The 12,042-nt window shown below is 38.7% G+C and overlaps 1 protein-coding gene across 2 annotated transcripts; it reads right to left on the reverse strand.

Moving 5' to 3' along the window:
* Nucleotides 1-970: 970 nt before the first annotated feature.
* On the reverse strand, nucleotides 971-11,463 carry LOC147358980 (carbonic anhydrase 1-like). 2 transcript variants are annotated; one of them, XM_086335230.1, is made up of 7 exons: nucleotides 11,315-11,463; nucleotides 10,632-10,829; nucleotides 9,040-9,158; nucleotides 6,178-6,273; nucleotides 5,394-5,456; nucleotides 2,506-2,661; nucleotides 971-1,663 (listed from the first exon to the last, which is right to left on the reverse strand). In XM_086335230.1, exons 1-7 carry the CDS (start codon nucleotides 11,349-11,351, stop codon nucleotides 1,547-1,549), a joined length of 786 nt encoding a protein of 261 aa, XP_086191356.1. In that variant the 5' UTR covers nucleotides 11,352-11,463; the 3' UTR covers nucleotides 971-1,546. The 2 variants fall into 2 exon arrangements, with proteins under 2 accessions (XP_086191356.1, XP_086191358.1); XM_086335232.1 differs by lacking the exon at nucleotides 5,394-5,456 and having other exon boundaries at nucleotides 1,532-1,663.
* Between the last annotated feature and the right edge of the window lie 579 nt (nucleotides 11,464-12,042).

Raw genomic sequence — 12,042 nt, forward strand, 5'->3', positions numbered from 1 at the left:
ACAGACGTATTTAAATCCTGGAATCCATTTTTAACTTTCTTAAAAAAGAAATATGGGTCATCAAGTCAGGTCCTTTTCTTATCCTTGCCATGAGATTTATTTTTAAATTGTTCAGTTTATTTTCAGAAAATACTTTCAAACGTTATAGGTCCTGAGCCTCTTTTGCAAAGGTATTTCTTAAAATCATACTCCTCTTTCTTTGGCCCTCATGTTGACCTTTGATAACTTAAGCCGAAAATTTTATCAAGCCTGTTTCAGGCCTTCTCAATATCTGGCAAATATATATTAAAACACACAGTCAGAGTAGGTTTGCAAAGAAAGTATTTAATTCTTTAGAATGCTTATGGGGGCTGAGATAAATGAAGTGCTCCTTGGCCCTGCCATTTTTTAATAAAGATTCACTTAAATTCTGGGCTCCAAATAAAAATTTCCAAAGATGTCTCCTAGGATTTTGAGGTACAAAGATGTCTCCTAGGAACTTTATTGCCCTCAGAGCAGTAAAGAATCTGGTTTGTCTGTCTTTTTAACCATGATTACATGAGAAGTTTTGACTGATTCTGTGACATTAGACAAGACTGGAACATGGGAATGGATGTGGGTTTTGATCACCATTATGATTTCTCAAAGAAGCAAAATAAGTAAATCACAAAACTAAACACTGGACACAAGATTTGTAGAATTCTGAGTGTAGATATGGCTTCAGAAAGAACTGACTTCAGGTTAAGTACACACCAGACTAAAAGATTATGTGATGTTTCTATATGATTCTAAGTCAAGTGATTCCTTCATTATTTTTAAAAATAAGTCACAGGTGATTTTTCTTCCAAATTTGACGTACAGATTCTTCATGTAGGCTAACTAGTTATAATGATGGAACAGCCCCACTGGCCTTGCTAACAGGTGGAGGAATAACCAGAAGTGTCAGTTCTTATAGGAGATACATGGTGTTTATAATAGAGCACGCAAACGGTAGCAATGTTGGGCCATTTATTTCATCATAATATAAAATCCAGTTGTCATCGTAGCTGCATATTTGTCTTCAAGAGTAAGCAAATGAATTCTTAACATTTCATCTCAAGCTGCTCTTAGGTCATTGTATTTGAGTAATAGACCTGATATTGCATCAGAATAATGTTGCAAATGAAAGCATTTAAGATTCTCGAATGTAAATAGAGTAGAAACCTAATACCATTTAAAAGTATAGTACATAATATGCAAGAAGAAAGGGATAAAATGATTTTTGGTCCAATTAAATGGAATAAAATGGGAAGGGATAAAAGTCATTAAGAAATCAAGTATGCCTTAATTGCAATGATAAGGAAGTCAATGCAATAGATTTGAATTTAAGCTCAAGTTTAGTGAACTTCCAGATTACTATTTGAGCTCAACAGAAAGAAGAAAAAGATTTTGCATTCTGCAGAGTAAATTCGCAAGCAGGCTGTCTTGCTAGTATTGAAATAAACGTGTTTTTAAAGCTTGTTTTGTAGGATTATGTCAGAAGCAGAGCTGTGCTTCTTGAGGGAAGATGAGCTTTCTCTTGGGCCCTTCAGAATGAAGCTTTCACTGTCCTGCCCTTCAGAGGCTGGGGTGGTCGGTTGTTCTGCTTGATGTAGACTTCTCTATCGCCTTCAGCATTTGCCAGCAGACTGCGGAACTGTGCCAGCTTGAGGGAAGGATAACATGTTTAGAGAAGGAAAAGCTATTGATGTCACAGAGAACACTTTTTTTTTTTTCTAATATGATTGATGCAGTGTTATTTAGAAAATCAGGTTGAAGACTGCAATGGTTTCACTGATGGAAAGGGAGGAAGCCAACAGTACTTCCACATGTCTTTGCACCAAGCATTTGGCTTAAATTATCGATGACTGACTGGATTAGCATTCCAGCTTTCTCACACTTGGGTAAGAGACTTCCCTGCTTGGCGCCTACGTTTCCAAATGGTACTATTTCACTGTGTTTTGGTGAAGGCTAAATGGCTCAACACAGATAAGGTTCTTAGAATGGCGTTTGGCATGTAGCTTAATACCAACAGGTCACGCTGCAGGTTTGCTGTGAGACTTGACTGATAGAATGTATGTTAGGCACCTGATGAAAAGAGCTGCTCAATCAATGGCAGTTTTTATCATAATTATAAACAATAGTTAATGAGATATTTTACAGAATATTGAAGAGCTTAAGCTTTAAAAAAGAATGAATAACCAACGTCAACGATCAAGGTATGCCACTGGAGAGTCACAGTTCCCCGAAGAGGTTGGACTTTTCCTTATTAAGGTGAAAAGAAGAGCAGGAATTCTGAATCTCTACATAAAGAAAAAAAAGTGCTTATAAATACACTCTACTTTTTGACTATTAAATAGACCTGGTGTCACTAATAAATCTTTTCAGTTGAAAGGAAAAGGGAACTCTCCAAAATCGAATGGAAATAATAATTTCCCTCAGTATGAATTGAACTGATATTCCTGCTTTGCACTTCCAATTCCCGCACATGCCCCTCTGACATTCTACCTGTTCCGAGCTCACACTGATGGTCTCTTTAAAGATGATCCAGGTGACACTCTCGTGAAGAGGAGGGTGAGTCAGTGAACCAGAGTAGGCCCAGTAATCCAGGGATGGAGGCAGGAGGACAGAGGGGTCGAAATTTGTGAATGGAGCTTTCTTGTTCTGAAAGAAAAAGATAAGCAATGTATCATTATGCCCTGATGTAAAATATTTACATCATTGCACATATGACATACATATTATTTGGTAGATAGGTCTTAGCAAAGAATTTAATCAGTTTTTCTACTATATAGTATTGCATGACTGGTATGTTTGTGGTGGCTCAGCTGCCCGTTAATGCAGGAGACACAGGTTTGATCCCTGGGTGGGGAAGATCCCCTGGAGAGGGACATGGCACCCACTCCAGTATTTTTGCTGAAGAATCCCATGGATGGAGGAGCCTGGTGAGCTACAGTCCATGGGGTCACAAAGAATTGGATACCACTTAGTGACTAAACAGCAACATGTTGGTAGATACAAACAGAAAAAGTAACAGATGACTGAAAATACACTACAATAGAATTGTGACTGATCTTCTTCCTCCTTCATTTGGCTAAGTATAAGCAGAGGTTAAACATTTGTTTATCATCTATATTCTTTATTCTTATTTCTCTACTGATTGGTCATATTGGTATATACAAATAAATTGATATTCATATGTTAATATTTTATGTAGTCAACTTGATTAGAACTTGTGTATTAATTATGTTGATTTTGTAGTTTTCCAGGTGGATGTCAATGATCATATCCTCTACACTTAAGGCAATGGCACCCCACTCCAGTACTCTTGCCTGGAAAATCCCATGGATGGAGAAGCCTGGTAGGCTGCAGTCCATGGGGTCGCTAAGAGTCGGACACGACTGAGGGACTTCACTTTCACTTTTCACTTTCATGCATTGGAGAAGGAAATGGCAACCCACTCCAGTGTTCTTGCCTGGAGAATCCCAGGGATGGCGGAGCCTGGTGGGCTGCTGTCTGTGGGGTCGCACAAAGTCGGACACGACTGAAGTGACTTAGCAGCACACTTGATGATAGCTTTGTCTCTGTTTTTCTAATATTTATCCTAATATGTACTCATTTCTTTCCTTATTTAACTACATTGAATGGACAATAATTGGAATGTTCATTTGTGGTGGTCACAATTGACACCCTGGTCTTATTCTTGATTGAAATGAAAATGCTTCAAATATTTCACTACTAAGTTAGATGCTTGTTTCAAATTTCTAGTTGATATTCTTTCTTAAGTTCAGTTTAAATTTTAGAGGAATATTTTTCTTTCTTTCTTTTACTCTTCAGGAATGGACATTGAATTTTAATCAAACATTTTTCAAGCATCTAACAAGTGAAATTTGCTAACGTAATGAATTATATTGAGAGGTAGTTTAATACTGAATCATCTTTGCATGCTTTTGGTAAATTCTACTAGTTTGAAAGCATGGCTCTTTTAACATACTGTTGAATACGATTTTCTGTAATCTATTTTAATATTCCTTTTAGCTACACTGCTAAGTAAGATTGGCCTATGATATCCTTTTTGTGGTGTTCTTACCCAGTTTGTGTATTAGGTTTCATTAAATTAAATTAATTCCTTGAATTAGGTTTTTTTGGTCCCCTAATCTAGGCAGTTTAGTTCAAAGTGGTACGATTGTTTATTAAAAGTTGTGTAACATTTGCCCATAAAGTGGTCTGGGCCTAGGGTTTCTTTTACTAGGTACATTTTTTTTAAACTATTCTTTTCGACTTCTTTTTATATTATTGGTCTATTTAGACTTTCAACATATTTTGAGTCAGTTTCTCTACGTTTTCCTAGACATTCATCTATGTGATCTAAATTTTCAAATTTGTTTATGTAGTGTGGTACTGCCGACCCTTGAGCAATGTAGGGGTTGGGGTGCTGACCTCTTGAGCAGTTAGAAATCCGCACTTAAGTTTATGGTCGTCCCTCATAATCGTGGCTGTGCATCAGCAGGTTCATTTAAGGGACCATTGTGTGGTGCTAGAGCAAGCATTTATCAGAAAAATAATCCACAGGTTACTGGACCTGTGCCGTTCAAACCCATGTTGCTCTAGGGTCCACTGTACAAACTTTTCTCTTTTAAAACCTTCTAATGCATCTTGAGTTATGACCCATTTCCTTATTTGTAATAATTTGTTGTATTTCTGTTTTCCCCCCATCATTAAACGTGCCAAAAGTGTCTTTTTTGGTTGTTTTTTCCCCAAAGAATTAGTTTTTCACTTTATTGAAAAAATTTTACCTGTATTTGTTCATTTTCTTTCTTATTTTATTAATGTTTTACTTCATGTTAATTAATCATTTCCTTCTACTTTCTTTTCATTTATCATCTTTTACATTCTTGAATTGAGTGCTTATTTACCTGTAAACTTTCTCACTTTATAAAAGTGTAATTTTTTTGGACTCAACATGAACTAGATTTATTTTATATAAAGGTATGATAGTTCTACAAACTGTGAATGACAATGGCAAATCTCTGACAAGATTTAACTCTTTATTATCAAAACGGTGAAGCTAAGGTTAAATATATCAGAACAACCCATCTTTTTCTAAGCTGACAGTGGGCATCATAGTTATGATGTATGAAAAGGCTATGAAAACTATTCTTCTACAGGCTTCATCTTGCTGAAATAGATAAGCGGTAACCATGAAAAGTGAAACCCAAATAAATCACTGCTCAGAGACCTCAGAAACCAGGAACGTGTAAGCAGCACCTTGATTTTCCGATTGATGGTTTTGCTCAGGTCTTCCTACTCCTCACATCAAATATGCAATTAAATGATTTCTGAGGTTCTGTAGATTCTTGTTCTCTGATTTAAACTAACTTAATGAGTCTATTTACCTTATTTTTAACTGCTTTTAGGGCATCAAGTACTTTCTGAAGGTTTGGGTTGGCCTGACCCACCTGGAGATTAAAAAAATAAAGTGTGAGATAAAAATGGTTACCAAGTAAAATCCTATTTAGTTACTTTTAAAAAAATTAAAACCAGTAACTGAAGAAAAGATATGCAAGTCAAAATACAGGAATTTAGCACAACTAAAATACAAAAGCAAACCTCTTTGGCCTGTTCTATTAATTCTAGTCAGTAAAATGAATGGTATGTTACAAGTGTTCAATAAAGATTCACTAGAATTACTATAATTCCAAAAGTTAGTCACCCAAATATCCTGAATTTAATAGTAATTTCCGTATAGGACTTTTCAGGGACTCCCCTACAGAAGATTTGAATCTTCCATATTAAATATCAGTTCAACTTTCTTTATGGGACAAAAGTCCTCTTCATATTTTTTTCAGATGAAAATTAAATTGATAAACTCCTGACTCTGTGACGTAGAAAGTTTAGAAGAAAAGTGGAAGATGAGCTGAAAAATAAAAAAATTAGTGCCACCGTCAACAGCCTCCCATTTCATCTCTGCCTGAAATGTATTTCTCTCTTCAAGAGGGGAAAGTCCAGCGGAACAAACATATACCGGAGACCTGCTTGCTCACCTGTGCAGTCACTAGTAGACGGGCACACTTCAAAAAAAGAGAGACGCAAACATCTCTCTGCTGTATTTCACCCTAGTTTGCGGTCTGATTGGTAAGGAATAATTTTAGCAGAGCTCCGAGACGCTCTACGACTCACCTTCACCAAAACGCCAATCAACGCCAAACCATCAGCCTGCGAGGCGGCATCAGCGAAGCTGCGGTACTTGGCAGAATTCCAGTGAACTAAATGAAGCTAAAAATCACAGCATGATGGACCAGTTATTCATACCATGGTGAAGGGAAAAAGCAGGTTAGACCTTAACATGTTGATATATACAGATACATCTTGGCTTGGGTAGACAAAACTTGTGTGACCCTTTATCCAGGGCATGGGAAGGGCTATGTTTGTACTCTTAAGAAGGGTTTTCTTAAGAAAATAGAGTTGAAGAGAGTGGGCACGTTGCAAATCCTGGAACCAGTAAGTAGAACTTCTTTTTCCCACAATATCATAACTATTCAATATTACTTCTTAAAACAAAACAACAAAAGACAGACACCTCTCTGTAAGGTGTGAGAAGATCAACTATTTCTGGCTAACTAGTTTGGAGACAAAAACTGAAATAATTTTCTAACTTGAGGTACCCGGTAACTTTGTGAGAAGGGGCTCCTGAGATGTCTGGAGTGGTGGCCAAGGGCAGGTTCTCCTGATCGTATCCAGACACCTTTCAAACCAGCATCCCCTGCCTACCTTCTCTGTGAAACTCTAGACCTGTATATCCAAGTGCGTGTGCACGTCTCCTGATGCTTTCTTGATATCTCCACATGGATGCCTGATATGCATCTCAAACTTAACACAGCTAAACTAGCACTCTTGACTTTCTCTTTTCCAGATCCATTTCATTTTCCTGCTTTAGGAAAAGGCATCACCTTCCATCTAACTGCTCAACTGAAAACTGCAGTTATTCATTCTTACTCTTCTCCACTGATTGGCATCCATCCTTCCACGCAGCGCGTGGATGTGACCTTTGCACTTAGTCCACAGCTTTAAGGCTTTGCATAACTGCTGATTTTCCTCTGGGAAGTCAAGTCAAAATGGCAGGATTTTGACTTGAATTATGGCTGAACTCAAATGCTACTCCTGAAAAAGTCTTTTTCTGACCACCTAATGTCAAGTGATCACCGGGTCGCTTGGATGACTCTAAACCAAAGCAGTCTGCTCCCTGCCACCCACACATCTCCTCTCTGTCTTTGCTCTGTCTTTCTCCCCACCACTCCCCTCTCCTGGTCTCCCTCCCACCCTCCCTCCTACCCTCTCTCATACGCTGAACTTAGTGACTGAGTTCCTGTCACCTCCAGCCTGGATTAACTTCACTTTTCTCAAATTAGATAAGAGATTCATTGATTCAGATTTCTTCAGTTCAGTTCAGTTCAGTCGCTCAGTTCTGTCCTACTGTTTGTGACCCCATGAACCGCAGCAGGCCAGGCCTCCCTGTCCATCACCCACTGCCAGATTTCTTAGATACAACCAAATATCCTCCCCCAGACGTAATACTATTACTAATTTAGACTTTCAGCCCATTTGATTTCAGTCCACTTTCAATTTTATGAAAAATAAATAGGAAAAAAACAAAACATGTAATAGATTTCTGCACCATTGAAAGTACCTAGCCTGACTTTCTAGTGTAACATAAAGTAAGTTTTAGTTGTATACTATTCCCAAGTCTTCTATCAAAATGAATACTACACATACTCTGTACCTAAGAATCCTTCTTACAAAAATGCCCTACACAATTGCTTTCACTGGTGTGTAAGATATTTGTACAAATGTATTTATTGCCCATTTTTTTTGTAAAGAACAAAAAACAACAGCAGAATGAAATGTGAAAGGCATTGCAATTGTTCCTATGTAGGAGTTAGTTAATAAATTCTAACATATGCATACATGGAAATACCGTACAGACCTTAGGAATTCCTACTGACTTGGAAAAATGATCATGATCATTGGGAAATGGAAAAAAAAAAAAAAAAAAGCATGTTGCAAAACTATGTGTATTACAGATTCATTCTACAAGAGTAAAACAAAAAAGCCAACCAGTCTGTGCTGGTACAAACTTATTGAATAGTCATGCATACAAAGAACAAAAGTTTTTTGTTTTCAGTCTCCATACCCTCTGTTGAGAGTTTGATGCACATTTTCTTGATTTTACTGTGGATATACAGGCAGAATGTCTTGAACTGAATCACAGACTTCCATGTGGAGGCAAGTCAAGAGGGCAGAGGGTAGTGGCCTGCTGCCAGGGAGCCCCAAACCCTCGTCTAGAGTATGCTACTCGTTGTGATGACTCCTGAGGTTAAACTGGCCCTCTTAGTCAAATCTTAATGGAGTGCCTCGGCCTGGTTACACCTCTGCTGTGGGTGTGTGCACACTCGAACCTTTAAATGAGAAGAGAATGATGGTGTGTTCCCCCTGGGCTCAGAGCTTTAAAAGGACAGCAGCAACTCCCCTTGAGGATAGCCTGATGTCAGGCAGCAGTTTCTGAGACATTCTGAAAGGAAAGCAGATTCTGAGGCCCAGGAGTTTGACTGCAAATTCACCTGCCTCCCTCATGTGAAAAATTCTTCTCTATTGCCAAATGCAGTGTGTCACTGTTTAAGTTTAAATGAGCAAGGGAATTCTTTAAAGGCCTCAAAATGCTCATTCCTTTGGGCCATTGAAATTGTGTCTTAAGTGATAAGGGGGGCTTCCCTGATGGTTCAGACAGGCAAAGAATCTGCCTGCAATGCAAGAGACCCTGGTTTGATCCCTGGGTGGGGAAGATCCCTTAGAGAAGGGATAGGCTACCCACTCCAGTAGTCTTGCCTGGAGAATCCCATGGACAGAGGAGCCTGGCGGGCTACAGTCCATGGGGTCACAAAGCGTTGGACATGGCTGAGCGACTAACACACATCCACATGTTATAAGGGTGCTACTTCTGGGAGGGCTCTGTGTAGCTCTCCCTCACGTACTACGCTACATTACCTCTGCAGAAAATTTGGCTCCATCCACTAAGTGCTCAGAGCCACAGTCATCTGTGATGCCCCAGTGAAAATGGAACTGCCGCAGCCTGTAGCTTTCAGATAGAGGACCCCCTTTCAGCACTAGAAGAAAAAGGAAACTGCTATTAGTGTTACAGTCATGAGCTCCAGCTTGTCTTTGCATTTAATACAAATTAACATTAAATTGGGGCGAGTAGAAATGAAAATAACCAGTAGTCCAAAGTTTCTGCCTTGTTGGTTTTTCCCCGTGTCCACAATGATGGGCTTCAGAGGTGCGGAGCACCTTCAGATGGTGTGTGAGTTACATGGTTCTCAGCACATGGGCTATAATTTTATCTTTTCCTGTTTTCAGGAAAACATATTGGAAGATGAGTGAATTCTAGGATTAGAGCTCTTTCCTTGATTCTGCTTTAGTTTATAAGTTCATTCATTCTTTCAACAGACAGTAATGGACAGTATGCATTAAGATATCTAGCAATTTATTTTTAGTAACAAATCACTCTGCATGTATCTTGTAACTGATCAAGATACAAGAGGGTATTCTGACAGCTTTACTGAGAATCCCTAGCCAGGGACCAAAAGAAAGTTCCAGCAGGATGGTAGGGTCACTTTTAAAATTCTAACACTGAAGGATCATTTTGCTGTAGAGAGTCTGTCCAACCATATGAGTAATAAAACACACGTAGTACCAGACCTAATCCAATATTAACAAAGGACGTAGCACCAAGATGTCTAAAACTTAGGCTCAGAACCTTGAAGGAAAGTGCTATGACTAACTTTGCCTTTTGACAGTAGAGCTGATTTATGAAATTGTCATTTAGTAAATTATTCAGTAAACAGTTTTGAGATTTTTCCTGTGAGCGAGGAAGTATGCTAGATTCTGGGAGATGAAGATAATTCAGATACTATGATTTAATAGAGAGAGGGGAAGCTAGACAAAAATACTTGTGCACAGAATGATTCCATGCAAGATACACCCAAGACCAGTTTTTTGGTTTTTTTTTTTTGGTACTGGTACCCAAGCACTTCACGAGCTGGTGATGGACAGGGAGGCCTGGCATGCTATGATTCATGGGGTTGCAAAGAGTCGGACACGACTGAGCGACTGAACTCAACTGAACTGAAGCAATTCATTGTTATGGATCCATTTTCCTGGCCACAAAAAATAAATATACTCATCGGGATCTGTATTTCTTCCCTAATGCACTCCTCCAACCTCATCTCAATTAGAAAATATTTGCCTTTTCAGTTTTTATATTCATGATGATTCCAGAATTTTGTGAAAAAGTACTGTTTATTCAGAGGGTGTAAAGTTAGCATAAAGATATTGGAAACCAGAAGAGATGGAATAGAGTCACTGAGAAGGAGAAGGGCTGAAAAAAGACTGAGCTGGGAGTCCCCAGAATCATCTTTAACACTTGGAAATATTTTTAAACTTCAAGACACCTCAGTAGATGGCATCAATGCTACCCGTGTGCACCCACTGCATATGGGTGTTCATGTTTCTGAAAGCCCTACTGTTTACATTTCCCCAGTAAAGTCAAAGACACAAATTAGAAGGACCTTTTGGCTCACCTGATCTATTATCACTGTCCTCAAAGTTTACATGAAAGGAATGTCCCACGTTGACGATTTCTTTGGCTGTGGCTGGATTGTAGGAGACACTGAGGGGTTTCAGAGAGGGATCACGCTTGGTTTCACTGGTTTTGATGTCGATAGGAGATTGGTTATTTCCATTTGCGATGGGGTACAGCTTGCCCCAGTGTTCAGGACCTACCAGGACGAACATGATTACAATCAAAACTGATCTAATGCTTGAGTCCAAGTTTTAGGAATATAGTTTTACTAGATTAGGATTTATTCAGGTATCTCAAATGGTATTCCGGTTAGCTTAATGGAAATCCCAGGTGTGAGAATGCCCCTTTTCTGTGCCACACTGGCAAGTAGTGTCTTTGTCGACAGAAGTCTCATAGTCTATGGGATCAGACTGTACATATTTTGCTGTTAGCAATAGACCTGTCTATACATAGGGAGGGAGAGAGGTTGAGAGGCAGAGAGGAGAAAAGAGGCAGAATACATTTTGTAGACATCATGGGCCCTAAGGACGACTGTTGAAAACGTATGCAAAGCTGGTGTAAGTCAAAGGCACTTCAAACCATTAATCTATGACTTTACCGTTATTTTAAGTGCTCAATATCTCTTTTCCTGGAAAAGGGAAGAAGCCGTTATTTGATCTACATGAGCAGAAGAATGCTTACCGTTTTCACCATCATATCCCCAGTCAGGACTTGCCATGATCTTCTACTTAGTTTTCTTTTCCTGAAAACAAAGACAATACCTGGAATAACTGACTGTAACTGAGTGTGCGATAGACAACTGAAACCGCAGTTCGCAGGGTTTTTATAGAAAGTCTCTGCCCTTGTGCATGTGTGTTAGTCACTCAGCCCACTATTTCATCATCTTTATCTATCAGGAAGTATATGCATGTTAAAAAAAAGGTATCGTTTATTAAAGCTCACAAAGGTAAGGTCAATTCCAATTGCTTTATTCTCTTATATTGTTGAAGAGAAATATCAAAATCTTAGCTTCTGCAAAACCAAGCCCGGTTATTCTCATGTTAGTAGAAGATATGGCTGAGTTATCACACATGATGCTTTGAATTTCCAGTTAAAAAGGATTGTGCATTTGAGATTCCCAGCTTTTACCCTTGCTGGACACTCAAGCAATACTAGCAACAGGAATTGACTCAGGAGAATAATTTGCATATTTACAGGCAGATCAGAACCAATATCATGATGTTAATTTAAAATCAGATAAGAGAACCACTAATCATTTGTAAGCAGAAATATTACCTTGTCAACAAAGGTCCGTCTAGTCAAGGCTATGGTTTTTCCTGTGGTCATGTATGGATGTGAGAGTTGAACTGTGAAGAAGGCTGAGCGCCAAAAAATTGATGCTTTTGAACTGTGGTGTTGGAGAAGACTCT

The sequence above is a fragment of the Bos grunniens genome, chromosome 14, assembly GCF_055505025.1.
Source record: "Bos grunniens cultivar Pamir isolate PY7600 chromosome 14, Bosgru_T2T1.0, whole genome shotgun sequence".
Taxonomy (NCBI): domain Eukaryota; kingdom Metazoa; phylum Chordata; class Mammalia; order Artiodactyla; family Bovidae; genus Bos; species Bos grunniens.

Excerpts from the sequence above, each read along its gene's own strand:
- LOC147358980 (XM_086335230.1), bottom strand. The coding sequence starts at position 11,351 with ATGGCAAGTCCTGACTGGGGATATGATGGTGAAAACG. Across the intron at positions 10,830-11,314 it reads GGGATATGATGGTGAAAACG|GTCCTGAACACTGGGGCAAG; the intron begins GTAAGCATTCTT and ends TCGTCCTGGTAG. Across the intron at positions 9,159-10,631 it reads GGACAGTGATAATAGATCAG|TGCTGAAAGGGGGTCCTCTA; the intron begins GTGAGCCAAAAG and ends TTTTTCTTCTAG.